The sequence below is a fragment of the Rattus norvegicus genome, chromosome 10, assembly GCF_021556685.1.
Source record: "Rattus norvegicus strain SHRSP/BbbUtx chromosome 10, alternate assembly SHRSP_T2T, whole genome shotgun sequence".
Lineage (NCBI taxonomy): Eukaryota > Metazoa > Chordata > Mammalia > Rodentia > Muridae > Rattus > Rattus norvegicus.
The window spans coordinates 14,465,221-14,490,318 of record NC_141543.1 but is presented as its reverse complement, the minus strand read 5'-3'; the positions used below and the strand labels follow the sequence as shown (position 1 = coordinate 14,490,318).

The 25,098-nt window shown below is 45.0% G+C and overlaps 1 protein-coding gene across 43 annotated transcripts in view; it reads left to right on the top strand.

The window, feature by feature from the left end:
* Rbfox1 (RNA binding fox-1 homolog 1) overlaps positions 1 to 25,098 on the top strand; it is a 1,541,605-nt gene that overhangs the window by 1,154,180 nt on the left and 362,327 nt on the right. For 6 of the 43 annotated variants that reach the window (XM_087571306.1, XM_087571289.1, XM_087571298.1 and 3 more), the window contains exon 1: positions 14,924 to 15,312. The exons of 32 other annotated variants lie outside the window; for them this stretch is intronic. In XM_087571306.1, the coding sequence (XP_087427432.1) occupies positions 15,214 to 15,312 (99 nt within the window). In that variant the 5' untranslated portion in view covers positions 14,924 to 15,213. Of the gene's footprint in view, positions 1 to 14,923; positions 15,313 to 25,098 lie in introns of those variants that run through there. 5 more of the 43 variants (XM_087571299.1, XM_087571331.1, XM_087571318.1 and 2 more) reach the window with 4 other exon arrangements.

Here is a 25,098-nt window from a genome sequence, read left to right as displayed (position 1 = left end):
CAATGATTCTTGGATTTGCTGGTTTTATGGTATTTCCTGGAACTGTGTATATCTCAATAGGATATTGACTACACAGGAGGAAATATATTGGAATGGCTTTGCTGGTGAGAGACACGTCCTGGAGAAAGGGAACAGGTCCGCCTGCTGAGAGTCTGAGTGATATCCGAAGAAGTATCAGCACCCTGGGGTTGGCGTTTTTACTAAGAAGGTCATCACATATTAATATTCTCACACTTACCCAGAAGGACACGGGTGCCAGATGCTGCCTGATGCACAGGCCGGTCCCCTCGAGACGTCTGTGGCAAGTTATGAGGAGGGAAAGCCGGGAGGGGAGTCAGACAGGTAATGAGCATGTCAGCTGCCTCTGCGGCTGGACACCCAGGGTGAAGGGAGAACTAGCAATGAGCCATGTTTAGGAAGATGAGACAGAAGCCTTCCTCTCCTCCTACTCTAAGGGAGCAGGACAGAGGCCAATTATGTATCACATTACCATTCCTTAACAATCAAGAGTTGTCAGACCAAGCCTAGTCATGGTGGCAGCCACCTTTAATCCCAGCACTCAGGAAGCAGAGACAGGCGGACCTCTGAGTTTGAGGACAACCTGTTCTACCGAGAGAGTTCTTGAGCAGCCAGGGCCATGCAGAGAAACCATGTCTCAAAAAGAAAAAAAAAAAAAAAACAGACAAATAAATAGACAAACACATATACAAATACTAACAATAGACAGATCATATTATCACCATGGCGTCCATCAGCATCATCACTGTCACCTTCATCACAAGCAGCACCCAGTCATTACCAGTACTAACACCATCATCACCATCACTGTCACCAAGAGCACTTCCATCATCACCACGGTTATTCCCAGCACCACCGCTATCATCAATACCATCACCAATACTGTTGTCATACATTGCAGCCACTATGGCTGTCACCACTATTAGCACCTCCTCTATCTCTGTTATCAACACCAACAGTGTTACCCCCATCATTGCTGTTACCACTATCTCCAACCAGCCCCATCTCCCTTATCGACACCATGACCAGAACCACCATTATCAGCAGCAATTAGTGGCACCACTGTCATCATCTCCACATATCACTCTCATCATCATCATCTTCATCCCCAAGTACTGTCATCTCCATCAGCACCAGTGCCACCACCATTATCATCACCATCTTTGAAGCCTCTGCCCATCATGTATTTAAGGGGTTTCCAAGTACTACATAAAGTGGTTTGCTTGTATTAGCACATGCCATCCAAACTTAAACTTAGAAAAGTAATCAAACAAAAAGCCATGCATTTAGCATTTATATTTTAGTCAACCAGAACTCAAAAAAATCCAAATGGTTTGTCAGAAACTCACCCAAAAAGGGCTTGCCAGAACTAAGACTGAGACTCAGGAAGTCAGCTTCCCTGCCTTGTAGCAGTCTCCTCTCAAGAAAGCAACAGGAGGGCACGGTCTTGTGTTTGAAACTGTCTGGAAGCTCATGATCCTCCCTTCTATAACTTTCAAGAGCTGGGATGACAGACAGGTACCACTGTGCCTGGCAGCATGCCCTTAACATGACCACTGTGCTTTCCCTGGGAGAGGGTAAGTCTGCAATATCTGCCTCACAATATCACACAGCACACTCAACAGTTTTCTGCACCATGCACACCTTCACACCAGCAGACCTCCTTCAGGAAAACCAACATCCCATAAAACACCATTTAGATATAAATGCAGGAACAGAACTGGAGTTGAATTTTATAATGTCCAATAGGAAACTTTTATGGTATATCCAATCAGAGAAAAAGTAAGTCTCTTATTGAAGAACAGTAATATTTAAAGATGAGAGTATATTCAAGTAATGCTGATCTCAACTGTATATTTGGTAAAACAGTTCTCAGAGAACAGTTCATTCTTTTAATGTGTTACATGATGTTGGGAAAAATGCTGACTCTTATGCTAAAAGTTGCTAAAGGTAATTCTTTTAATTAGATGACCTTAAAACATCTATTTAAGGTAGAACCCATGATCTGTCTCTCATCTTAGAGCCCTGGTATTTCCATGTGTAGTTGCAACATTTGGCAAAGTAAATGCATTCAAGGTGTGGCTGATAAATTAACCAATTGGCAAATGAAACAGATCAGAATGCCAGAGGTGCAAGAATGTGTGTCATCTACAAGTTTTCCCAGTCATTCAACCATTATTTACCATAATCTGCTATTAGTTGATGGCTGTTCTAATGAGGTGAGGAAGCAACAGACGGTGGGTAGCAAGGGGTGGGGTGGGGGGAACAGATCAGATCTTCTCACTAGACATGCCTGCATATGTGTGCAGACAGAGTAGAGTGTTAGAAGACAGAAAATGGACAAGAAACTCACTGCTGTTAATACTGGATGTGCCATTTATAAACAACAGGATGCGTTCTTCTAAGCCATGAGTGTGGCATCCTCATGAATAACATGGTATTATCTATGTGTGCCTAGTACTGCCCCTGTGAAGTCAACTGGACACATAGAGAAGGCACTATCCAATTCACCTTGGTCTCAATGTGGCAAGAAAAAGACGATGCCCATTTTACTCTGTGATTACTAGTTAGACCCCAAGCATTCTGGAGTTTGTTCACTCATACTTCAAAAATGCACAGAAGGGAGACACATCAGGAGACAGACACATCATTATTCCCTGGGCGTAGCAATCTTCATGGGGTTGGAGGTGACTAGAAGCTTAAGCATGGGGTCATTTAGAAGTGCTGGTTACGTTATCCCAGGCAAGAGACAGCACCAGAGCACAGCAACCATTCGTATGCTCTAACAGTGTGGGCTGCCATTGCTGTTTTCTCAGCATACGATTGACAGGCCTGGTTTTATAAAGTTGAAAGTCCTCTATGGGATCCACAGATAGCATGAATTGGGGGACGCTCAAGCTGAGAGCAAAGGGACTTATTTGGGAACCACAGATTCCCACGGTAGACTAAAGAGACTAAGGTGACTCACAGGCTCAATGGGGATGGAAGAAACTCAAGGGGAAATTTATAGTTGTAAGTTTGGAGAGATGGGGTGATTGAGTTTGAGAGCTGGGTTCATGGTTCAGGGCATCAGGAGGAGGCGCGATGAGCACACACTGAGGCCTCAAGGGCAGGCAAATGGAATGGAGGAGAGGGCTTCCATGAGCAGAGAGTTTCAGGAAGAAACGGTGGGGAGGCTCTTAAAGCAGCAGAAAGGATTGTGTGCTGCTACTGAGGTCTGCTGGAGGCTCTGTGACATTCATGAGCATTCGTGAGATGTCCCCTGTGCTTCTGTGTCAGGGCTCTGCTGTGGTGAGGACTGATTCAGTCAGAGCTGCTTCAGTGCATTTCAGCATTGCTTACAATGCCTCATAGGTATGTAAAATGAGGCAGCTCCCCCACCCCCGTGTGTGTGTGTGTGTGTATGTGTGTGTGTGTGTGTGTACTCATGAAGGGTAAGAATAATTAGATACAAGAGATCTTGGGCTGGGTAGATGATTTTGACAGTAGAGTTTGTCTCACAAGAATGAGGACCTGTGTTGCATCCCCAGAATCCATATTGAAAAATGGCAGGCATGCTAGCTTGTATTTCCTAGGCCAGGTGGATCAACAAGCTTCAGTTCAGTAAGAGACCGTGTCTTAGAAAACAAAGTAGACAGCATCCTGAAAAATAGCAGTTGAAGCTGAACTCTGGTCTCCACAGGTGCACACATTTCACCGCAACATATGAGGCACGCACACACACAACACACGGTAAGAGACACATGGGTCTTCTATGTTTCACATGAGGTAGTCAAGCCTAGGAAGCAGAATGCTCTTCTCTGGTACACTCCTATGCCGAGGGTGTTGGTTAGTTACATCTGAAGCTAGGAAAGAGGAACGATGTTCTTTTAACAGAGAACATGATAGATCATCTCCTGGGTACAAGAATATCAGTTCAGAAGAGTGGGTTTGAAACACCTTAGGTAGAAGGTCATGCCATCAATAAAGCACATTGGTTCCAAGCTTTTGAGGATCAAGTGATATAAAACAGACCATTGAAGACTAGGATTTTGGAGCTTGCTTTCCAAAGGGAAGGGGAAAAGTCAAGGAAACATTGGCGCCTGCAGAATCTAATCCAGTCAATGGTGCCAGAGCAGCCAGTGTCTCCATCAAGGATGAATGTGTCCAGAATCTACTAGAATCATTTTTAAATGGCAAATCAGCTGTCTGGTTCAGCCTTCCAGTCTTACGGTCCATGATACTCATACAAACAGATGTATTCAGAGCATGGTGAGGGGTTTAGCCTCGTGTATGAGCTTTTGTAGTTAAGCCCAGGGACAGCACATATACATCTCAGCTAACAGGCCAGATAGGATTGTAAAAATGTGTGAGTCCTGTCACTGTGAACCTGTGGGCCAAGACATGGAAGTCCAGTGAGCACAGATTTGATGAGATAAGATCCTGAGAATCAAAGCACTTTGCTTCCTCAATATCCAGTATATCTGCATCCTAACCTTCTAGGTTTTCTAGAATAACCTAGTTTTGTATGTCCTTATATCCTTCTGTGCTCACCATTAACAGCCACCAGCCTTTGAAGGTGTACCCATAACACTGAGATCTAAGAGCCCCTGGTGTGCCTCTTACCTGTGTACCAGGACAAGACCTTGGGAAGGCTGAGGTCAAATTCGATTAATTCAGATATTCAGAGGTTAGAGGCAAAGCTACGTCTAGTCAGAGATGCTCATTGGAGACTCAGGTTTCAGAAAGATAAATACTTCTGATCATTTACAGGGTCAAAGCTCCCTGCAGCCAGGCCTCTTGCAGTGGGTTGGGGGGAGGGGGAGAATCCTCTGCAGGATTTGTTTGCCTTCAGATTTGCTGAAGTTCCATCCAGAAAGTCGAAACACAGAGTGGGTGGATGTGGAGGCTTCCCAAAGTAGACCTCCCCACCCACATATTCATTAGAAGAAATCACCACTTAGCCGTTTTTGTATCTGCCGCCTACCCTCCTGGGTCCCACGCTCTTAACATTCTGTCCTGTGTGCTGGGAACTGACTCCCACCCTCTCAACTGCCAAACATTGAACTCTCTCCCCTAGAATCTCCTCTAGGAACCTATTGTTTCAGTGAAGTTCCTATGAGAAAAAAAATCATTCACCTGCTCTGGATACTTTTTTAATTTAGGGGTGTGCTGTGGATCTCTCCAGACCATTAAACTTCAGCTAATGTAATAGAACCCTCTTTGTAACTTGTCACTTTGGCCAGGGGTGGTGATAAGAGAGTTCTAGCAGAAGCAGTGTCTTTTTCTTTGAAAAGTGTAGGGCAGCTATGGATGTCCTGGTACTTCTATCTCCTGTCAGTAGAGAGGGAGTAGAAAACTGGGATAATGTCAGTCTATAAAAATAGATCCTGGGGATGTGCAATTGATTTCTGAGAGAGGAAGTCTCGTAGATTAGCTGGAAAGGGGAATGCTGTGGAAAACTGCCTGCACAGGCCTGGTGCCCAAAGAAACAAAGACTGAAATGCTGGTGGTGGGGATGATGGTGATGAAGCCAGTCCCAGTGCTGATGGCAATGAGTCATGATTTTGGGAGCAACGCCTTTGCTGCCACTGGCATAGCTGATAAATTGGGGGACAATCCTTCATTCTCTTCTTCAAACCTGAATGGAAACCCCACTCTTCATGCTATGTGCAAGTATGCATACATTTGTAGTACAACCTTGGATATTTTCAAATGTTGAAGAGAGCCATCGAAAGCTATCTTACAGGATTTCGTGGAGGTAAAAACAAACCAACACCTTAGTCACCATCTGGCCAGAAATCATCATCTAAAATATGTTACCTAGTGGCTCTCCAAACCACAAAGAGGAACTGACCTCAGTTACCTTGTGGAAAGCTGGATAGGGATGTAGCCGATGGGGAAAACTACAAAACCTCAAACAAACAAACAAAAGAGAAACCCCACAAGACCAGGACCAGAAGGCCATGTCTATATACTTTTCTATAATGCCATGTTATTTAAAAACCTTTCAAAGGCAAAATCATATTTGGAATTCAGCATTCTGTCAATGTATTGACTTCACTGGTCTTATATGTGATTTATTTATTTGGCAAAATGTTTCATGAACTCATTGGAGATTGATAATAAAATAATTTATAATAATATGCTCTGCTGCTTGTTGATTGTGGCTAGGACATATGTTCTAATCCCAGGACATTATACATATGTCTATATTTTAATTTTCATCAAACTTATTATTAAAAATAATATTACTCTCCTCTACTAGAGAATGGACCAGCAGTTTTAGGAGCTTCGAAATCACTAGGGTATTTTGTTTTGTTTGGGTTGTGAGACAGGGTCTCATAGTCTGTGCTAGTCTTGAGTTTGTTTTGTAGCAGAGGATGACATTGAACTTCTGAACTTCCTGCCTCCATCTCCCAAGTGCAGGGATTACAGGCACTCATCAGCAAGATTGATTTATTCAGTGCTTTGAATCCAACCCAGGGGTTTGTGCACACTAAGGCAAGCACGCTGTGATGGTACTTTATCCCCACCTCTTAGTAGATATTTGCTAGTGGAGAGTGAAGTACGAGCCTTGAGGCTCATGAGGTGGAACTGGGAAGACATAGTCCCCTATGCAGTGTACTGCATACCCTATCGTGAACCAGAGAGTTCCTCAATTCTGCTCTAGGCTGGCCTTGAAGGAACAGGGCTGTGTCATTGAGGAGAGTGAATAAACACTGGTGATCCATCATAATCAATTCCCCTGACCTTTCTGACACCTCTGCTATGAGAAAGTCAAGCTGCTCTGTGGGTCAGGATGCTCAGAATTGCAAAGGGCATGGGTGCCTGCTGCAGAGAGCCAGTGAGAAGAGGAGGACACTCACACAGGCCCAATGAATGCTGCCATAATTGTTTCCAAGCATCTCCATGATACTTACCAAGAATTCCTGATCCCAAGAGTGTGGGCTGAGAAGCACTTTACATTCATTATCTCAGTGGCTCCCAAATGCTGACCCACAAGCTCATCAGACTCCTCAAATGGCATTTGCAACAGACTGCAGCTAAATGAGAAAATCAAGGGCAATTTAGTGAAAAATTTAATAGACCTAAATTTAATCAATTTGAAAGGCAGTCCTTTATTTTGAGATTATGTCCTTCTTGCTTTTTTGCTTTTGGGTGTAAAATGCCCTTTCCTTTTCGAAGTGACGAAGCTAGCAGATGGTGTGTGCGTGCGTGTGTGTGTGTGTGTGTGTGTGTTTTGAACAAACCTAACTTGGCCACAAATGTAAAAGTTCTTAATTTCACAGAGCCCCTGTTTTAAGATTGCATTGTAATAGCCTTTGCGTTGGAGATGAGGGCAGAAAATGGCAGCCTTGCTGAGGGGAGCCCTTAGTTACTGACTCCATTTTACAGATGAGGAAACTGGAATGACATTTAGAGAGGTTAACTCCCTTGGGCAGGCTCACCTCCCTCCTCACAAGCACCAGACTTGGATTTTAACTAGTTGATGTTTCTGGAGACCTAGCAAAGGTTCACTGAGGCCTAATACCACTGTCATAGTAAGTGTCCTTTCCTGCCCCTGGCCATTTTCAATGCCACCAGACTCTGGAGTATCTTGAGGGCATAGGCTGGAGTTAGCAACAGCTTTTGAGACTGTGTGTGTTTCCTGGAGGCTGCCTAAAGGCAGCTGAGTTCCTTGTCTTGCCTTGCTTTGAAAGAAGAGTCAAGGGCACCTGGAAGACCTGTATGTCCCTCTTCTCTGTACTTGTTTTGTTGTTTATGTTCTCTAAAACATGTAGTCAGTATAGATAAGTGTGTGTAGAGCTTGACACCAACATACTACTGCATGCCACGCAGCAGGCTTTCACAATGGCATGGGCTGTCTCAGTGGTCAGAGTGAATAAACACTGTTCATGTATATGAGTTCCAGCAATACCAGCCCATGAGATAACTACAGAAGGGAAAAGTGATACCCTTCTAGAAAGGAAGAACAGATACCCTTTCATACACCCGAGCTTCCTTGTCATTGAGCGGGAAAGAGAAAGAGCCTTGCAGGAAGAAAGAATGTAAACTAACCTGTGCCTTTTCCTGTTTTACCTGGTTCCGACATAAACTATCGAACCTTAGAGGAGGTCAACTGAGATCCAGAGAGACCCAGGCTTGCAATATAGCCACACACACCCCCAAATTTGCTATAAAAACATATGCAAGGTGCCAGTTCTCCAGTCTGTTTCTCAGCAGCCTTGATATATGAGGAGGTGGTGGGCAAGGATTCAACGATTTTCACATATGAGCAAAGAAATGTGTCTTGTCCCTGGGAAGTTGTGCCCAAAGCAAATGTGGAATTGTTCTATCATGAAACCTTTCGCCCACACCTTTTCTTTTTACTTTTACATTCTGGAGAGTGCTGAGGACTGAACCTAGGGTCTTACAAATATGAAATGTGTTCCTTTATGGTAGAGGTTAAGTATCCAGGATATTGGAACTTAGTAATAGATGGGAGCAGATGTTTATGGATTATCTCAGAACACTCCTCACCATTTGTAAAGGATTCCCTAGAAGCAAATACCTTGTGAATATTTTTGAGACTTATTTTTATTTATGCGTGTGATATGTGTCTGTATGTATGTACGCCATGTGTGCATGTGCCTGTGGTAACCAGATAAGGGCACTAGACCTGTTGGAGCTCTAATTTCCAGCAGTTGTGAGCTACTCACATAGGTGCTATGACCCAAACTCCTACCCTCTGCAAGAGCAGTTGACCTTCTTAAGTGCTTAGCAATCTCTCTAGTCTCATAACCTGGAGCCTCCATGATAATGAGACAGGAGGCAGCAATCATCATAATAGATTTTTATTTTATTTCAAAAGTATTGTGAAAAGCCAAACAACAAAAGTGTGTACGGAGTAAAAATCAAATCACCCCCCCCCACGCCCCGGCACTCTAAGGATAAATACATTTTGGAGTCATAGGCCTCTAGGTCTTTTTCTATGCATTGGACTTACATGTATGTTCACATTCACACGCAGAACCCCGGGCTATTTCTAAATTATGTGTGTACAAAGCAGGCAGCATGCTGTTTGTTGTTTTAAGTTTTAAATTTTTACTGTGTGTGTGTGGTGTGTGTATATGTAGGTGTGTGTATGTGATGTGTGTGTGTGAGATGTGTGTATATGTAGGTGTGTGTATGAGATGTATGTGTGTGAGATGTGTGTATATGTAGGTGTGTGTATGTGATGTGTGTGTGAGATGTGTGTATATGTAGGTGTGTGTATGTGATGTGTGTGTATATAGATGTGTGTATTGATGCATGTGTGTGTGTGTGTGTGTGTGTGTGTGTGTGGTGTATGCAATGGCAAGCATGTGACAGTCAAGGGACAACTTCGGAGCGTCATGTCTCTACTTCCAGCCCTTTGAGAGAAGCTTTCCTTATCTCTGCTGCCATGCTCCATATCCCAGGCTGCCTGCTCCATGAGCTTCCTAGCTAAGGATTCTGTGTTCACTTCCTGTTCCTTCAAAGGAGTTCTGGGGACCTGGGACTTGGACTCAGGGTATCAGGCTTGCATGGCAAAGCTCTTCCAACTGCCAAACCATCTCCAGAGCCCAGTGGTGGGCCTTTATTGCTGTTCGATTGGATTTCACACAGAAATATTGTTCGGTGTGTTCTGAGGCTTCTTAGAGGACGTTTTTAGTAATTTCTCCAAGGGAAAGCATACGGATGCTCCTGGTGCCTCCTAACAGGTGCGTGCATGGTAGTTACATTTAAATAGCCTTCCTCTATTGCTTTGTGTCATTTGCCTGTACAAGCAACATGAGAGTGGGCATCCCAACACACGCATATCTGCGTTCAACACAACTATTTCAGCAGTGCAGATCTGGGGAACGGCAATAGTTCCCTGAAAAGACAAGAACATTTTACATTTTTATAGTCAGTACCAAAATGTTAGCTCTCAAGCTCAACGAGTTTTGATTTCGCGACTGTTACATGAGAAGGTTTGTCTCTCCACAGCTACTTCAATTTTATTACTATTGGTAGGCATTTTACCTTTTTTAATTGGCTAATTTTATTTTGCAATTAATGTCCGTCCTTTAAGCAAAAGGCAATAATATTCACAACGACTGTAGTTTTTATTTGAATTTATTATGGGGTTTGTTTGCTTATCTTTCTTTTCTTCTCTTTCTTTCTTATTTATCTTTTCCTGTTAAACAGAAATAGTAGAGATTGGCCTGGGATTTTTCACTGTGGTAGAAGACAACCATGAATTCCGTTTCCCTTGCCTCAACCTTCCCAGAAGATCATTTGTGTGCTGAACGTGGAGGCTCATTCTTCTAGTTCCAGCAATGGAGAGTCTGAGGCAGGAGGATTGATTTGAGTGCAAAGTGAGCCTCCATAAAAAAGCAAGACCAGATATCACAAAATTTAAAAACATAAAAAATAGAAAGGAAATGTAAGAGGCATTGCAGTGTGTGCTTATGGGACCTGGGAGAGCACATGCTTCTTTTCCTGTTCTACAAGCATGGCTTAGTTTTAGGCATACGCTCGCTGACAGTCCACACCCAGGATGAATTTAAGGGTTCTTTGTACAGGCAGGATTTGATCTCTAGGCTGGACCCTGTCATTGAATACAAAGCAACTATAACTGAAAAGTTGGAATGGGCTCTGCCGGAGAAGTAGCCCATTGCTCAGAATGAGCTCATTTGAGTGAGTCTATGGTCGCATCATTGGTGACTCGGGGATACAGAGTGATGCTTCCACCGGGAGAACTGTGTGTGAAAATGGATCTTTTGCAGACTGGCTTGGAGGGAGCGTGAAGGACTGAGACCCTTAAAATACACAGAAGCAAAAGCCAACCCAAGACTTAGAAACCACATCTTTTGAGTGGAATTGGACAGCAAGAGGTCCTATAATACAAGTTTCTGCTGCAACCGTCTATCCATCCATCCATCCATCCATCCATCCATCTCTCCACCCATCCACCCATCCATCCAACCACACACATATCCATTCATTCATCCTGCAAACTATTTTCTGAGTATATCTTATGTTCCCAGGCATATATAACAATCAAAGATGGAGGGGGAAATCGCTCCAGTTTTGCAGCATTCCCACTGCTGTCTCGTGGATGGACCCCAGAAAGCTCCAAAATCTATTTTGATAACCCTGCAGCTTAGATCAATTTGTGAAGGACAGGAAACAGGGGGCTTTCTGGAAGCTGACATTGCATTGTACAGAGCTGGCACATATGCGATGGTTGACTTCAGCCTCCTCTCTTCCAGCATCCGCTCATCTTACTTGCCTCTTGCTTATTTCCCACAGCACCCACTCTGTTATGGTACATAGTTTACTGGCTTCTTATCCTCACCCCACACAGGAATATAAGCTATGTGATGTGAGGAATCTTTGTTTGTCTTCCCTGGGCCCATACAGCTCCAGGGACTGGGACAGCCCCTGGAGTGAGGTTAATACTAACTAAATTTTCATTCAAGTGTTGCAAGGCAGTCAATCAAAGTGATGCCCAGGATAGGAACAATAAATAATTAAGTTCTCTAAAGGGGCTGCCTTTATTCTCACTTAGCTTAAGACTGAGACTACATAGTTACCTGTCTTTAAATTTGAACATGGGATTCAAATTCAGGTAAGCTTTATTAGCCACCGAGCTAATAGAATGGTCAGAATTACTTCTGAATTAAGTCCAAATGTCCTTTGGTCTCATCACAGTCTTTTTCACTCTGATACATGGTAACTCTCATGCAAAGAATCCTTTGATGGGACTTTTACTGTGTTGACAGTCTAAGGAAACTGTAAGAAAAGAGTTGGGAAGGACTTCTTCCACTCGCTTAACTCATTGACAAATTTAGAGGAGAAAGAAAAATGTTGCAAATACTATTGTTCCTGTTAAATGTGAACTTGGACAGCTGCTCTCAACTATGTATTTTGTGAAGATGTTACTGTTTCATATTGTTGACTTTTTTCTTAAGCCTTCTGGCCTCCTACAGGGCATCTACAGGCATTCAATTAAGGGTCCTTGTACTCAAAAGCCAGCAGGGCAGCCCCTGAATGCACAGACAACACATGCACGCATGTCAATTCCAGTGCCTGCGAGTCTTCATAGAAAGAAATAGGCACATTGTCTTTCTTCTCTTCCCCCATTAACTGACATAAAAAAAAAAATCATTCAGGAGTAAGTGACATGGAATTTCCTTTTTTATTTGGATGTGATGGAGTTCAGATTCGGCACCCCTCGATGCCACCTTGAAAGCCTCACCAAATTTTATCATCACTATATCAAAAATAGTCACAGAAAAAAAATGTGCCGTTTGATTTGGGGTGCTTTGGTGCTCCGAGCTGCAGTTACCCATAGGAGAACAAAAAAGTCATTCCTCTGTCTAAATGTCTTCTCATAGACAAAGAGTCCAGGAAACGAGGACTTAGCAACCATGTTTGCTCGAACTGTGTAGGGACATTTGGGCTAGTTGGTCGAAAGTGCGGAATCTGCTTCCAAATAATTTTCACTTGGTTTAGAAGGGATGGGAGCCCATTGCTCCATTGATGGATTCCCATTGTGGCTGACTCTAAGCCGGAAGTCTAAGCGGAAGAATGAGTCATTACTTCAGAATGGGTTTGTAGAAATGTGGTCCCCTTTGGCTGGGAGCCTTCACGCTGGTAGGAAATGGCGCTTCTTGCAGGTGAGCACTGTTCGCAGCTCCGTGAAGGATGTATTTGCTTTTCATTAAACCATTCAGATAAGGTCTTATTAAAGTGCCAGGTTTTACTTATCTCGCTTCTTATGAAAATGAGCTGGAGAGAAATTTCTACCCTGTTCTTGGAAGATGGTAGTTTTTCCAGTGTCTGATTGAAAAAAAAAATCTGCAGTTCAAAAAGAATGTTTGAAGCAAAAGAAAGAGCTTGGGAAGGCTAGCCAACCTCTCTCTCTCTCTCTCTCTCTCTCTCTCTCTCTCTCTCTCTCTCTCATGGAATCTGAAATATAACTAAGTACAAAGAAGATAGGTAAGGAAAGAGGTAGTGGAGGTTTGTGTGAGTCACAACTTGTGTGACAAATGCCACTGAGACAGCATGGAGCAAGCCTTGTTTCTTTTCAGAGTAGCCTCTGCCAACCCTCTTACCCCTCAAGCAGCCCCAGAAGCACAGCCCTTGCTCTCCCAGCCCTGCAAAAGGTTAAACAGTCTGCTGGGTGGCCATTGAGTTGACAGGGTACAGGAGCCCCCAACACGTAGTTTGAGGAGTGGGATTGCAAGGTGGAAGGTGGAAATGAACAGTCAGTTAGGTTGGGGCCCAGTGGAGACATTATCGGTCCTGATACAGTTTCAGAAGAACAACACCTAACTGTTCGATCACTCCTTCCCTTTCCATCAGAAAGGGAATTCTGTCCTGCTGGCTAAGGGATCAGTCTAGAAGATTTAATTGTGCTGGGAGTGTGGGGGGAAAACCCATGGGGTGGGCCTTTGAGGTGGCCAATCCAAGGGTCCTGCCTCAGTGTCCCCTCCTGAAAGAATTATTTCCCCTCTCAGGGGCAGCTCTGCCCTGCATGACCCTCACCTGGGATTTTTTTGAGGGAACCAAACACGCAGATTCTAGTGAACCCTTGCTCTGAGAATAAAAAAGAAACCCAATCACTGGCTCAAAATAAATCTGTATAAAATATGGCAACGGCAACCGTTCCTACTGATTTTACTATTGCCAGGATTTCCCCCCTTGTGGGAATCAAGGACGAGTTAGAGTCTTCATATTTTCTCTTAATTCACAGATCACATCCCCTCTTATTGCATAAAGACTAACGAAATCTACTAATGAATAATTATTACTTCATAAGATAAAGGGGAGGGGGATGATCCGCCTGCAAGAGTGGAATGTTAATTTGACCAACGAGGCCAGGCAAGAGGGGAAAATATAAAATAAAACCATTTCAATTTGTTCTTTGCCTCACGCACAATAATCTCTTAGCAGACAGGGACTTTCGCCCACCCCTTGCATTTATAATTTGAGAAGACCAACGGGCTCTAGTCTGGAAGAAGGCCCCTCGAATTCACCTCGAGTTGGCATTTTAGTCTAACAGCTGCGATGGATTCTCTGGTTTAGCCTCGCGGCTTGGGGCTGTCCAGGAGAGGCTGATTCCAGGGGGGAAAGCAGCGCCCCAACACTGCGGGAGGCCCAGGGACCTCTTTCTCGCCCCCTTCCCCCGCAGCACCCCAAACCCTGGCGTGTTCGTCGACCGACCCCAAGCTTCTTAGAAAAGGGGAATCCCTTTTCATGTGTTTATTTGCCAACGTAGTCAGGCAAACAAACCGCCGACTGAAAATCTCCCGGACTCCTCAGGGTCCCAGCTGAGCAGTCTTGTTAATGGTCCAGCTCCTTTGATTGCTGGAGATGTGGGACGCTCACACGCTCGCTCTCCCGCTCCCTCCCCTCGAAGGATTTTAGCAGGCAAAATTTAAATTTTGGCGAGTCCCTCTTTTAAAAAAAGAAAGAAACCCACAACCCTGCCCCTGGACCTCCTTGGCAAATGAGAAGATTCTCAGCATCAGCACCACGCGAGTGAGCGACAGTGAAGCTGTAAGTCAAAATCTCTCTCTCTCTCTCTCTCTCTCTCTCTCTCTCTCTCTCTCTCTCTCTCTCTCTCCTTTCCCTCTGCCCCTCCCCCTTTTCCCTCTCCCCTTCCTCTCTCTCCTTCCCCCCTCCTTCTTTATCCTCCTCCCCCTCCCGACTCCATCGCTCCCTCTTTCCTCTCTAGCATCTCTATCAGAGCATCTTAACCCTCTGTCTTTCATAGAAGTCGACTTTGACCATTCTTGTCACCTTTAGGGGGTGGCGGGGTAGGGTGAGGGGCACCTTCCACTTTAAGAGCGCTCCAATAACAGGCCCAATAAGCCGAGGGGAACCAACACTACTTCCCTGCCTCTCTAAGTGTCTTTAGTTGAAGGCTGATGAACGCTGGGTACTAGCAAACCCGAGGGCGAGGAGAGCCAGGGAGGAGGGACTCTCTTGGGGTGCGGTGGGGGGGAGGGAGAAAGAGAGAGACGAAAGAGGAAGAGAGAGAACGAGAGAGGGACAACCACTGCTGTGTGAGTTAGATAATCAGCAAAAATTAAAAAGGAAAAAAAAAAAAGCTGTAGCGACCAGGCAAGAGGGTTTAAAAAAAAAAAAAAAAGCAACGCGATTGTAGATTGTATGTGAGCGTCTCCGCTCTCGCTCTGCGGGCACCCGAGATTCGCGATGCAGCATCCTCTGACGGGGGCCACCTGCGTGGCACTCCCCAACGTGGGCATGTGTCCCCAGCTCTCGTGTGCCTTGACTTTTATGTACTTACAGCAGGTAAGACGCGCCGCTCTTTCTCGGTGGTGGCAGCTTCTTCTCAGCTTGCTCAGACTGGGTACCGCTTCAGTGGACTGAGTGTTAGGGGGGCCTGGGTTGGGGGGCTTGAGCGTTGGGATGAGCTGGGGTTTGGTGGGAGCCTCTGGTTTTCAGTCAAGTCAAGAGCCTATTATAATTCACCTGTCTGAACACTTTGTGAACGATGATTTCCAACCTAGGGACCGGGAATTTGAAAATGAAAAACTGTTTTTTTCTTTCTTGTGAGCATCTTCTCTCATGTCAGAAGTCCCAGAGGGGAAGGGAGAGGAGATCCCTACGATGCTTGAGAGAGTAGTTTGGGGCTCTGTGAAGATATCCAGATATCCAGGTTCTTATGATTTTAATTCAGCCGTTTTAACGATTGAAACAAAGTGTGTGTGTGTGTGTGTGTGTGTGTGTGTGTGTGTGTGTGTGTGTGTGTGTGAGAGAGAGAGAGAGAGAGAGAGAGAGAGAGAGAGAGAGAGAGTTTGTGCTTATCTATCCATTCTGTAAGAATCAGAACATTGGGATTTCTGGAGCTTGATACCCCCCACTTTAAAAACAATCTTTGAAACTCCTCACTATTGGGTGGACATGGTCAGAGTTGTCTTGACTGGCCATGGTTTTGTTTGCCTTTTTCGTTGTTTCTGCACCCCTGGCCTTTCCCCTCCCTGGCAGTGGTCTCACTAGGCATGTCTTTTGGCTCCATTCCCGATCAGTGCACATCTGCGACTTTTTTGGATTGGGTTCTTGCTCTGTGTGTCTGCTCTGGGCTTCACTGGGTCTCCTTGCCTCTTGCTAGAAAGGCATCTGCCTAACGCACTACCCCTGGGCTTTGGAAAACGCCTAGCACTGCCCTGCGGGGAGGCAGGCCAGCTGTGTCACGGGGCGGGGTCTGTGACTGTGAGGTGGCAAGCCTTAGCTGGGTTTCGTCTGCTGCTGAGAATTCAGGACCTGACTCCCAGGGGCCTCTGTCCTGTCCTGTGAAGTTCTCACTGGGGTAATCCTTTGCCTGCCTTTCTATGAATTCACTTCAAGGGTATGCTTGGTTAACATGTATGTGTTAACCAAACTTCCTTTGCAAGAATTAAGAGGGCCCCCTTTTCCCCAAAGTATCCCACTTCAATCTGTGCTGCAGGAATATATGTGTTCAGAAAATGCTGGGGTTCTAGTTTGAACATTTAGATAATTTGTTATCAGCTTGGTAGCCTCCAGAAAAAAATGTTTCTTCCACATATTTACTGAGGCTAGTCTTTATTTATTTATTTATTTATTTAAGAAGAGCTCTTTAAAAAGCACCGCGTGAATAAATTGGTTTATGCTTGTATTTGTTTTATTTTGTTTCCGGCTTAGTCAATCATACCAAGAATCATCTCTTAGGAAGAACGTATTGATAATATATGATTCACCAGCCTCTGCCATTTCTTTGCCTCAGCTGTGAATGTGTGTCAAGCGCCTGTGTGTTTCCATCAGTTACCCACCACAAGAACATTCCAGTGAGCCTTGCTTCGGTTGCTAAATCGCAGTTGGACCGAATCAAATTATTAGAATATCCAGAGGTTTTTTATCTTATATTTATGTCTTTCATTTTATTTGTGAATCAATTGGAATGATGTCATTTTACACGTAGAATGCTGTGAGTACTCTCGATGCTTCCTGTGTTGCCGGTATGCACGTCTTTTAATTAATTTGTATTTGTGCCTTCATCATTAAACTGGTTTGTTCATTTAAGGAGAACTTAGGGAGGAAGACCGTGACTTTGAGCAAGAGGCCATTCTTGCTGTGAAAGGATGGGTGTAACATATAGGTCCAAGGTTCCCACTACAGAATGCACCTGCTGTGGAGAGGGAGCCTTACTTAGGAAGCACTGGCAACCATAACAAACATTTAAAGGAGGCTGAATCAACAGCACCGCTCCCCTGGAAGGTAGAAGGAGGACAGTGTTTGAAATGAGCTCTCTGGTGTGTTCTCCCCTTGATACCTTCTGTGAAAGTGGCTGTAACAAAGCAGCAGGGCATGGGGTCAGAACAAGTCTGAGTGACAGAGGTATGTCTCATGGCGGTTTACTAAAATTCTGAAGTATAAGACAGACATTTATTTTTGCTTGTCCTGCTTATAATCACGGTTTTTAGCCACTGCCTCCCTTGCTATCAGAGACTGGTGCCTTGGGGTCATCTCTTTTGGCTTTTTGATGCCTTGATTCAATGTCAGGGTCTTGTGTTATTGTTCTCAGTTAGCAGTTCAGACAGCTGGCTGATTTACAGTGAATTTGGTACCTTTAATCCACACAGAGCACACACCAGTGCACACTGCACATCATCTGCCAGTGTCGAATCCCTATACCCTTGTCTGCTATTAATCTATAGCTAGTAATACTTATCTACATGTTTGATGAACAGAGAGCTAGTTGGTACTTTCAAAGCATATGGATCAAATAGACAAATCAGACTTCACTTATGATTAGCGATACCTTCATTGGAAGCATTTAATTTTGTGTATAGAAAACGGCATACGTCACAAATCACTGTCATCCTAATCACCAGTTATATAAGAAAATAATTAAAATCTTGCTTTCTTATTTTGAAACATTTCTCGCCATGTTTTTATCACCGTGTATGGTCTCGCCTGTTAGGGACAACTGGTGTTCACTGAAAGGTGTTATCTTGGAATGAAGTTTCATGCAGGAACTATTTCCTATCCAGTATGCAAGGAAAATGACTTGGTTATGTGCTTTCATTGGCCTTGGTATTAACATCCTCTCCTCCTTCCTAAACTCTCTCAGATTTGTCCTTAAAACAACTCATAAAAACAAAAAATCTATTAGGATGGCTTACCCTTGGGTACAGACACTGGAATGTTCAAGCAAAAAGCAGTGCAAACCCTTTGCTACAAACACATTATCTCAGACCAGTGCGGTGTCGTCTTTGTGTTTGCACTGTGTGACTTATTCTGTGTTGTTTATTTACATTTTCTAGTAAGTCTCCTTTACATAGATATTTTCCTGAAGTTCATGGTTTCTTCTTTTTTCCCTATTTTCTCTTGTCTCTCTTCCTCTCCTTCCTCTCCCTCCTTTCTTTCCTCCCCCTCCTCTCCTTCCTCCCTATCCTCCCCTTCCTCCTCCCCCCTCCCTCTGTACTAGCATCTAAGCTATTACAGTAGTTGGGAACTGTCAGATGGGATAAAGCTGGGCAGCCCTTTCGGCATCTAGATAGTCTAGCCAATGACGTCATCACTCCCATGTACGCACATATACACACACATGCACCCTTAAACACTGCTGGCATGTTGCGTGGCTTTATAGCTGTAGCCCACTTCTAGATAGAGGGGATGAAGGACTGAAGAAGTGGCTGGCATTTTTTCCTCACTGTTAAGGCAAAGCACATGCTTTGGTTTCAGGTCTCGATGCACCGCAGTGGCCCTTTTCTTTGGCCCCTTTGACGATGACATCTTTCCACAACTAGTCTTCCAGATCATGCATACTCCCAGTGCAGAGTCCTTCCAGAATTCCTGACTGGGAACTCATTTACACATTTTTGCTTTGAGGGAACGTTCTGAATTCCAGTTCCAAATTTGGAGCTTATTATCCGTGAGATCAAAGGAGAATATATTTTGTTGGCTTAATGGGAAACAGCACACACACTCGTGTGCACCATACAGCATATGCACACACACTACGAAATCTCTTAAGTCAAGGAGAACAAACACCAGACACCCATTTCTTGGAATGGAAAGCTGAGACCATAGACAGGACAGATACTATGGTTTGTTTTCTAATGCACCCATTAAGTCCCAGACTCCCAGAGCTGTAGTTCACAGAGTTCTGACTTCATATTGAATACCAGTAGCATATGAACTTACTGCTCCTTGTTTCTACCCCACCCTCAGGATCTCTGGTTCTGTTCCATGAAGCCTTCTCATCTGTCAAAAGCTGTTCACTCCCAACCTTTTAATCAGCCCAAACTTAACAATGAGTCAAATACTTAAAATCCACATTAAAGAGGGGAGGAGAAGGGGACCTCTGAAGTGGCCCACACCACTGTCAATACCCAAAGATGGGTCATTTTTTCCAACCTAATGGTGATGTATGAGCTTTGTTTTAAATAGTGAAGTGGTTTGTACAAAGGGTAATTCCTGGTAAATGAAGCCATTGCTCACGGTGGACACCTTCAGATCGAAAGCAATTGAACTGAAACCCGCACATCAGCCTTTTCTGTCTTTAATTAGAAAGTGCTGTTCAGTGTGGAAACTCACTGGGGTAGAAGGGCTCTCTCCCAGAGGTTGGATGGCAGCGGGGTTGCAGGGGCCGGCCTCCATGCACCAGCCGCGGTTATAAATTTGGGACACATTAGGTAAGGCATAGCGATTATGGCTGCATAGGAAAGTTCAATTCTCATTGCAGTGAGTCCCCTCGCATCTCTCCATCCAATGATTTACAGAGGGGACAAATGACACTTTATCACATTTTTTCTTCTTGGCTTAATCCCATACTGATTTATTAGATAGTGCTGTGGATTGGGGGTAGTCAATAGTGTCAATAATGCAGAAAAGAATTAGGATAGATTATCTTCATGTCTGAATTGTTTAAAGGGATCTAAGTGGCTAGAATGAGCACATTTGCAGGCTTGGCTAGCTGTTTGCCACGAGACGTCTGCCGGCCTCTGTCTTCAGATATGGTCTGCTGTAAATTGTTTGATTAACGAACCCTGCTGGATTTTTTTTTCTTTTCTAACAGAAGAAAGAAGGTATGTGTCACCATTCTGAATAGGGTGAGGCCCAGTGTCCAATGGACAGGGGTGCTTCTTTGCTTCAACCCTGTGGGGAGAGAGGTGTCGTGAAATTGGTTGGCTGCGGGATTACCTAGATTGCCTCTTCGTTAAAGCCACTTAAAGCAACCATCATTTGCAGAAACCATAACGTAGCTGTCTGTCCACAGACGGGAGTCTTCTGTGCCGTCCCTCTCTCTGTCTGCCATTTCGTGGTACGTTGTGTGTCAGAACATGCAAGCCAGCAGCTCTGCCTGAGCTGGGAATGGAGAAAGCCCGTGTCATTAGTGTTCACACACCATCTGTTTTCCTTACAGCTGGCCCTTGAGTGATTGTCCGGTAGCTGATGTGCTGAGGGTAGACAATTGTTTTTTAGGGGTTTCTGATTCATTTCGCCAAGCTCCCTGCCCCAAGAGAAAACATAATGCTTGTTTATTCATACTGGCTGGTAAAAAGCAGTGTAGTTTATCAGGCAAATCATGGTCTTCTGGAAGAGAAAGACATTGTGGTAGTAAACAAAATCAGGTTGGCACATCTGCGCCTAAGGGTGATGGGCATGGGGTAGCATCGTGAGAAAGAGGCAGGGCTGGCAGACATGGGCATAATTGTCCCATCTGCAGAGACTTCTTTAATGGACACAGAGAGGTGTCCCAGTGTGCTGCTTAATTCAATTAAGACAAACATAGAAAGTTCCATTCATCAATAAAGTTGCCTGTTTTCAGTGCTGCTGGAGAAGAGAGAGTCCTGCAGGGCTGAGCTCTGGCCTGTGGCTGTCACCCTGATGTCACTTGCCTTTCCTGGCTCTATTGAGGAAGGGTCTGTGTCAAATGGGGTCAGCTCTTAAGCACAATAGCTTAGAAGGGCCTGGGCTCTTTTACCATGCTGAGTGCAAGTAAGTTGGCAAATTGGGCAGTGGTTACACTGTCTGTCCTTACAGCTGGAAACTATTAGGAGATGGCTTACCCAAGCGTCCCAAATTCAGAGCCCAAGCCCTTCCTTCATAAGGCTAGGAAAGGGGCTATGGCAGAAATGGATGGACTCCTGACTTGGCTTGGGAACTTGTCCCTGTTCTTCTCAGCATATTGCAGCCATGATTGTTTGCTGTTGGCTGAGAAAGAGCAAAAGACCATTTCTGTCCACTGCCTGGGAGCCTCTCCTTTGGATTCTTCTACTGCAGATCCGCATTTCCTGTATTTAATAAGTGTTTGACGGTGTCCAGAGCATCGTCTCAGCTTTGCAGTGAGATTGTTGGGGTCGTTCAACCTTTTCCTAAATTTCACCCCCAATGCCACCCCCCTCAACCTCTGTCTAATGCTAGAAGGACAGTCATTTCTGTGGAAACTGTTTCCAAATGTCGTCGCTATTCTAGAGTGTTACACAGTGTCCATGCGGCTGTGGGGCTGAGGCTCCAGTAAAAGAATGATGTGGATAGAGATGAACCCAGAAAATAGCTTCAGATTAGGGGAGCATAAAGTAGGAGATGAAGAGGTTGAGGTTTGGGGGTGGGAGAGTCTCTGGAGAAGTGATTGTTCTTCTGACCTGAAGTGAAGAATACTGCCCTGGGAAAAGCTAGAAAATTCAGTCTAGGAGTAAACAAGAGAAAGAATGGAGTGAGGTGATGTTAGTGTTAGTGATCATGTGTCGGAAGTGCAATTGTGTAGACCTGTACTCCGTACCCAGCACCTGCCGGACGTCGGGACCAAGTAGGTTTGTTGACACATGTCTAAAATCTACAGCACAGGGAAGGCAGAGATCAGAGGATCCTTGGATCTTTCTAGCCAACTAAATTAGATTTCCAGGCCAGTTCCAAGCCAGAGAAAGACCCTGCAACTCAAAAAAAAAAAAAAAAAAAGTGCGCAGTGCCAAGGAGTGAAACAGGTTGTTTTCTGACCTTCGCACACACACATATGTGATTGTACCAGCACGTACACACACACACACACACACGCACACACACACACACACACACGTAATTACTCTCAGCTACAATAGACACTGTGGCAACCTCACCCTTAGACACACAGAGACGTCAAGCAGTGGAAATGGGTTTTATACAGAGTGATCCAGTTTCTGAGGACAGAGTCTGAGTCGGTCTTGTCTCACATCATTTTGAAATGAGGTGGAGGGTCGAAAAGTGAACTAAAGGGAAGAAAATCATTCCAGCATTGTGGTCTGGTGCCTGTGAGGTGTGGACCCAAGACAGTGACAGTGAGGAGGAAGAGGGCTTTGATCAAACAGCTAAGGAATAATATTCTCCACGAGATGCCAAGGTTCCTGGTGACAACCATGTAATCATGTCATGGGACATATATGATGAATGAGACACACACGGTCTATTCTTTCTCCACCTTCAGGTTTTTGCTGTGCTGAAATAAGCCGTTCCTTCCTTGCTTTGAGCAACCTAATAATTACTGCAGGTGGCATAGCTTTCCTAGTTTTGTAATAAACCTACTTTGAAGTGGGCACGTTTTATTTTCATTTAAATGGTGATAAGTTTTCCAGTATCCATGGAAATCAACCGTCACTCCCATACTTGCCCACGGATTCCAGGTTTATAGCCTTCGCATGGTATGTACATGCGTGTACATATGCTCACTTACCGTGTCACTTGAGGGTAAGCCTAGGGCCTAATACATGTCAGGCCAGTGATTTACCACCGATTTTCGTCTTCCGGCCTGCTTTTACATTTTATTCTGAAACAAAGTCTTAGTAAATTGCCCAGGCTGGTCTTGAACTTAGATTCCTCCTATCTCAGTCACCCTCATTGTTGAAATGGCAGGCCTTGGCTACCACTACTCTCAGCTTCTTCTGTGCATACTGAGCTCCCATACGGTGCCAGATGCCCTCAGGAAGCAAAGCGGAGGGCTCCTATCTCTGGGAGCGTCTTAGCATCGTTAACCCTTATGATAACACTGCATTTACACACACATCAGCTTGGTCCATAACATGTTTTAGGAATCTTCTGTGATGCCTTACAGAAGAATTACATCTCCCTCCCTCCCTCCCTCCCTTCCTCCCTCCCTTCCTCCCTCCCTTCCTCCCTCCCTCCCTTCCTCCTTCCCTCCCTCCCTTCCTTCCTTCCTTCCTCCCTCCCTCCCTCCCTCCCTCCCTCCCTCCCTCCCTCCCTTCTTTCCTCTGGTCCACTATGCAAAGAGAAAGGCTATATAATGAACTTACAGCTCTCTTCATGTCACTTCTCCATCCCTCTGCCCAGACAGCCACCCACAGCAAAGGAAGACATCCTGTACTTAATGATCAGAGTATTCTGAGGGCTCTGAGACAATAGACTGAGTCACAAGGCTGCTGCTGTGGCCCTTAGTGCTCACCAAGGCCCTAGTGGCTGGACAGTTGCCCCTCGTTTTGATCTTTTTTTCTGGTTGGTTCGGTACATACAGAATAGGAAGCAGAGCAGGAATGCCGTGAATTCAGAAGGCCAGTGTGTGTTCTCAGAGGCTTAATGACTATTTTTCTTTTCCTTCTATGGCTGTGGAACAAAGTACAGGCGGTTTTTAGGATTTAAGGGCCTCAGATTTCCCCGGACTCCAGAGTAAAATACAAGGAGGCTTTTGGCTTAATGAGTCTTTTCTTTTCCTTGGTGGCAGATGTTTGCCTGGCACTCACCTGGAGAACGGGATTTTTCTTATTGGAAATAGCAGCAAGCATCTGTGGTGTTCCTTCCGGGAGAACTGCTTTCTGAGCTGGGCTTAGGTAGCGCTCAGCTCTTTGGAGAGGATCTGGGCTGAGAGACGATGTCCCTCTCCTGGAATATTTCAGGAACAATGAGCAGCAATTATGGGGTCTTAGGCTGGGAGAGAGTCTTTCCAATCGACATGCAAACACTGGTTTTCCCTTAGAAGTCTGGGTGCCCAACCCTCAAACACGGTCTGCTAAAATGCAGGTGTCTCTTGCCCTTGTGTAGACCAGGCTCTGGGGCTTAATCCTAACGCTGTTATTCATGAGCTGATCTGACTGAATTGAGCAAGTCACTTAACTTGATTTGGACCTTAATTGCTTCTTCGGAAAAAAAATCGAGACGAGAATGGCCATTTTATATTGTTCTTAGGGAGGTGAAGTGGGCTACCACTCAGGGCTTGAGATGCAGCAAATAACCCGTAGATACTCAAGGTATGAAAAAAGGCAGATCCTAATGTAGATGTTAAGAGCTAGAGAAGTGTTTTAAGGTAAGGGAGGGTCTGCCACTGGAAGCTTCCCACTTCTCTTTGCATTCTTCCTGAATGGGAATGCCTACGTACTCATGGCCTGTTGAGGTTACAGGTACCAGCAATGGAGGGCCACTCGGGGTCTCTCATTCATCTTGTCTCCTCAGTTCTCTGCTTCCCTTCCTCTTTCTGGTCTTTCCTGCTGCTGGAGGTGGTTGTGATAGGACTGCATAGCTCAATTAATGCTCTACGGCAGGAAGAGGGAAAGTAAAAAGCACCTTGCTCCTGTCAGTAGCAAAGTTATTTACTCTCAAAAGCTGACAGAATCACACTGCAGGAGCTTCATTTATTTCTATTCAGAATGTCCTGGTGCCCTGGCGCTGGAGACTCAGGACGCGGAAGTGCTGATGCGGATTCCAGTAGGCTTCAGCACCCCGAGTGGCTGCTCACAGCGGGGAGCATCAGGAGGAACCTTGGTGGGCTTGGGGTGCCTGGGGTGACTCTGGTAGCAGAGTAAGCGCCCTAGCTAGGGATTGCTAAAACAGACAGGTTCATTCTCAGTCCTTCAGAGGCAGAAGAGCCCCTGCTGTCTGACTGTTTGTGCCTTTTATTCTGGGAACATAAGAGCAAGGTGTAAGGGACTCCGTCTGGGTCACGCCTGGAGTTTCTGGAAACACAAAGGCATCTCCTACAATCAGCTCTGTGCTGGCTTCCCCATCCATCGCCTCTGCTTACATGGGCTGACAGGCTCGCTCATCCAGATAATCTGCAGAAAGCTGCGCATTTGTTTTTCCTTTTTCGCTTTCTTCTCTCTTTTCCCCCCCCCAACTTCCACACCTTCCTCT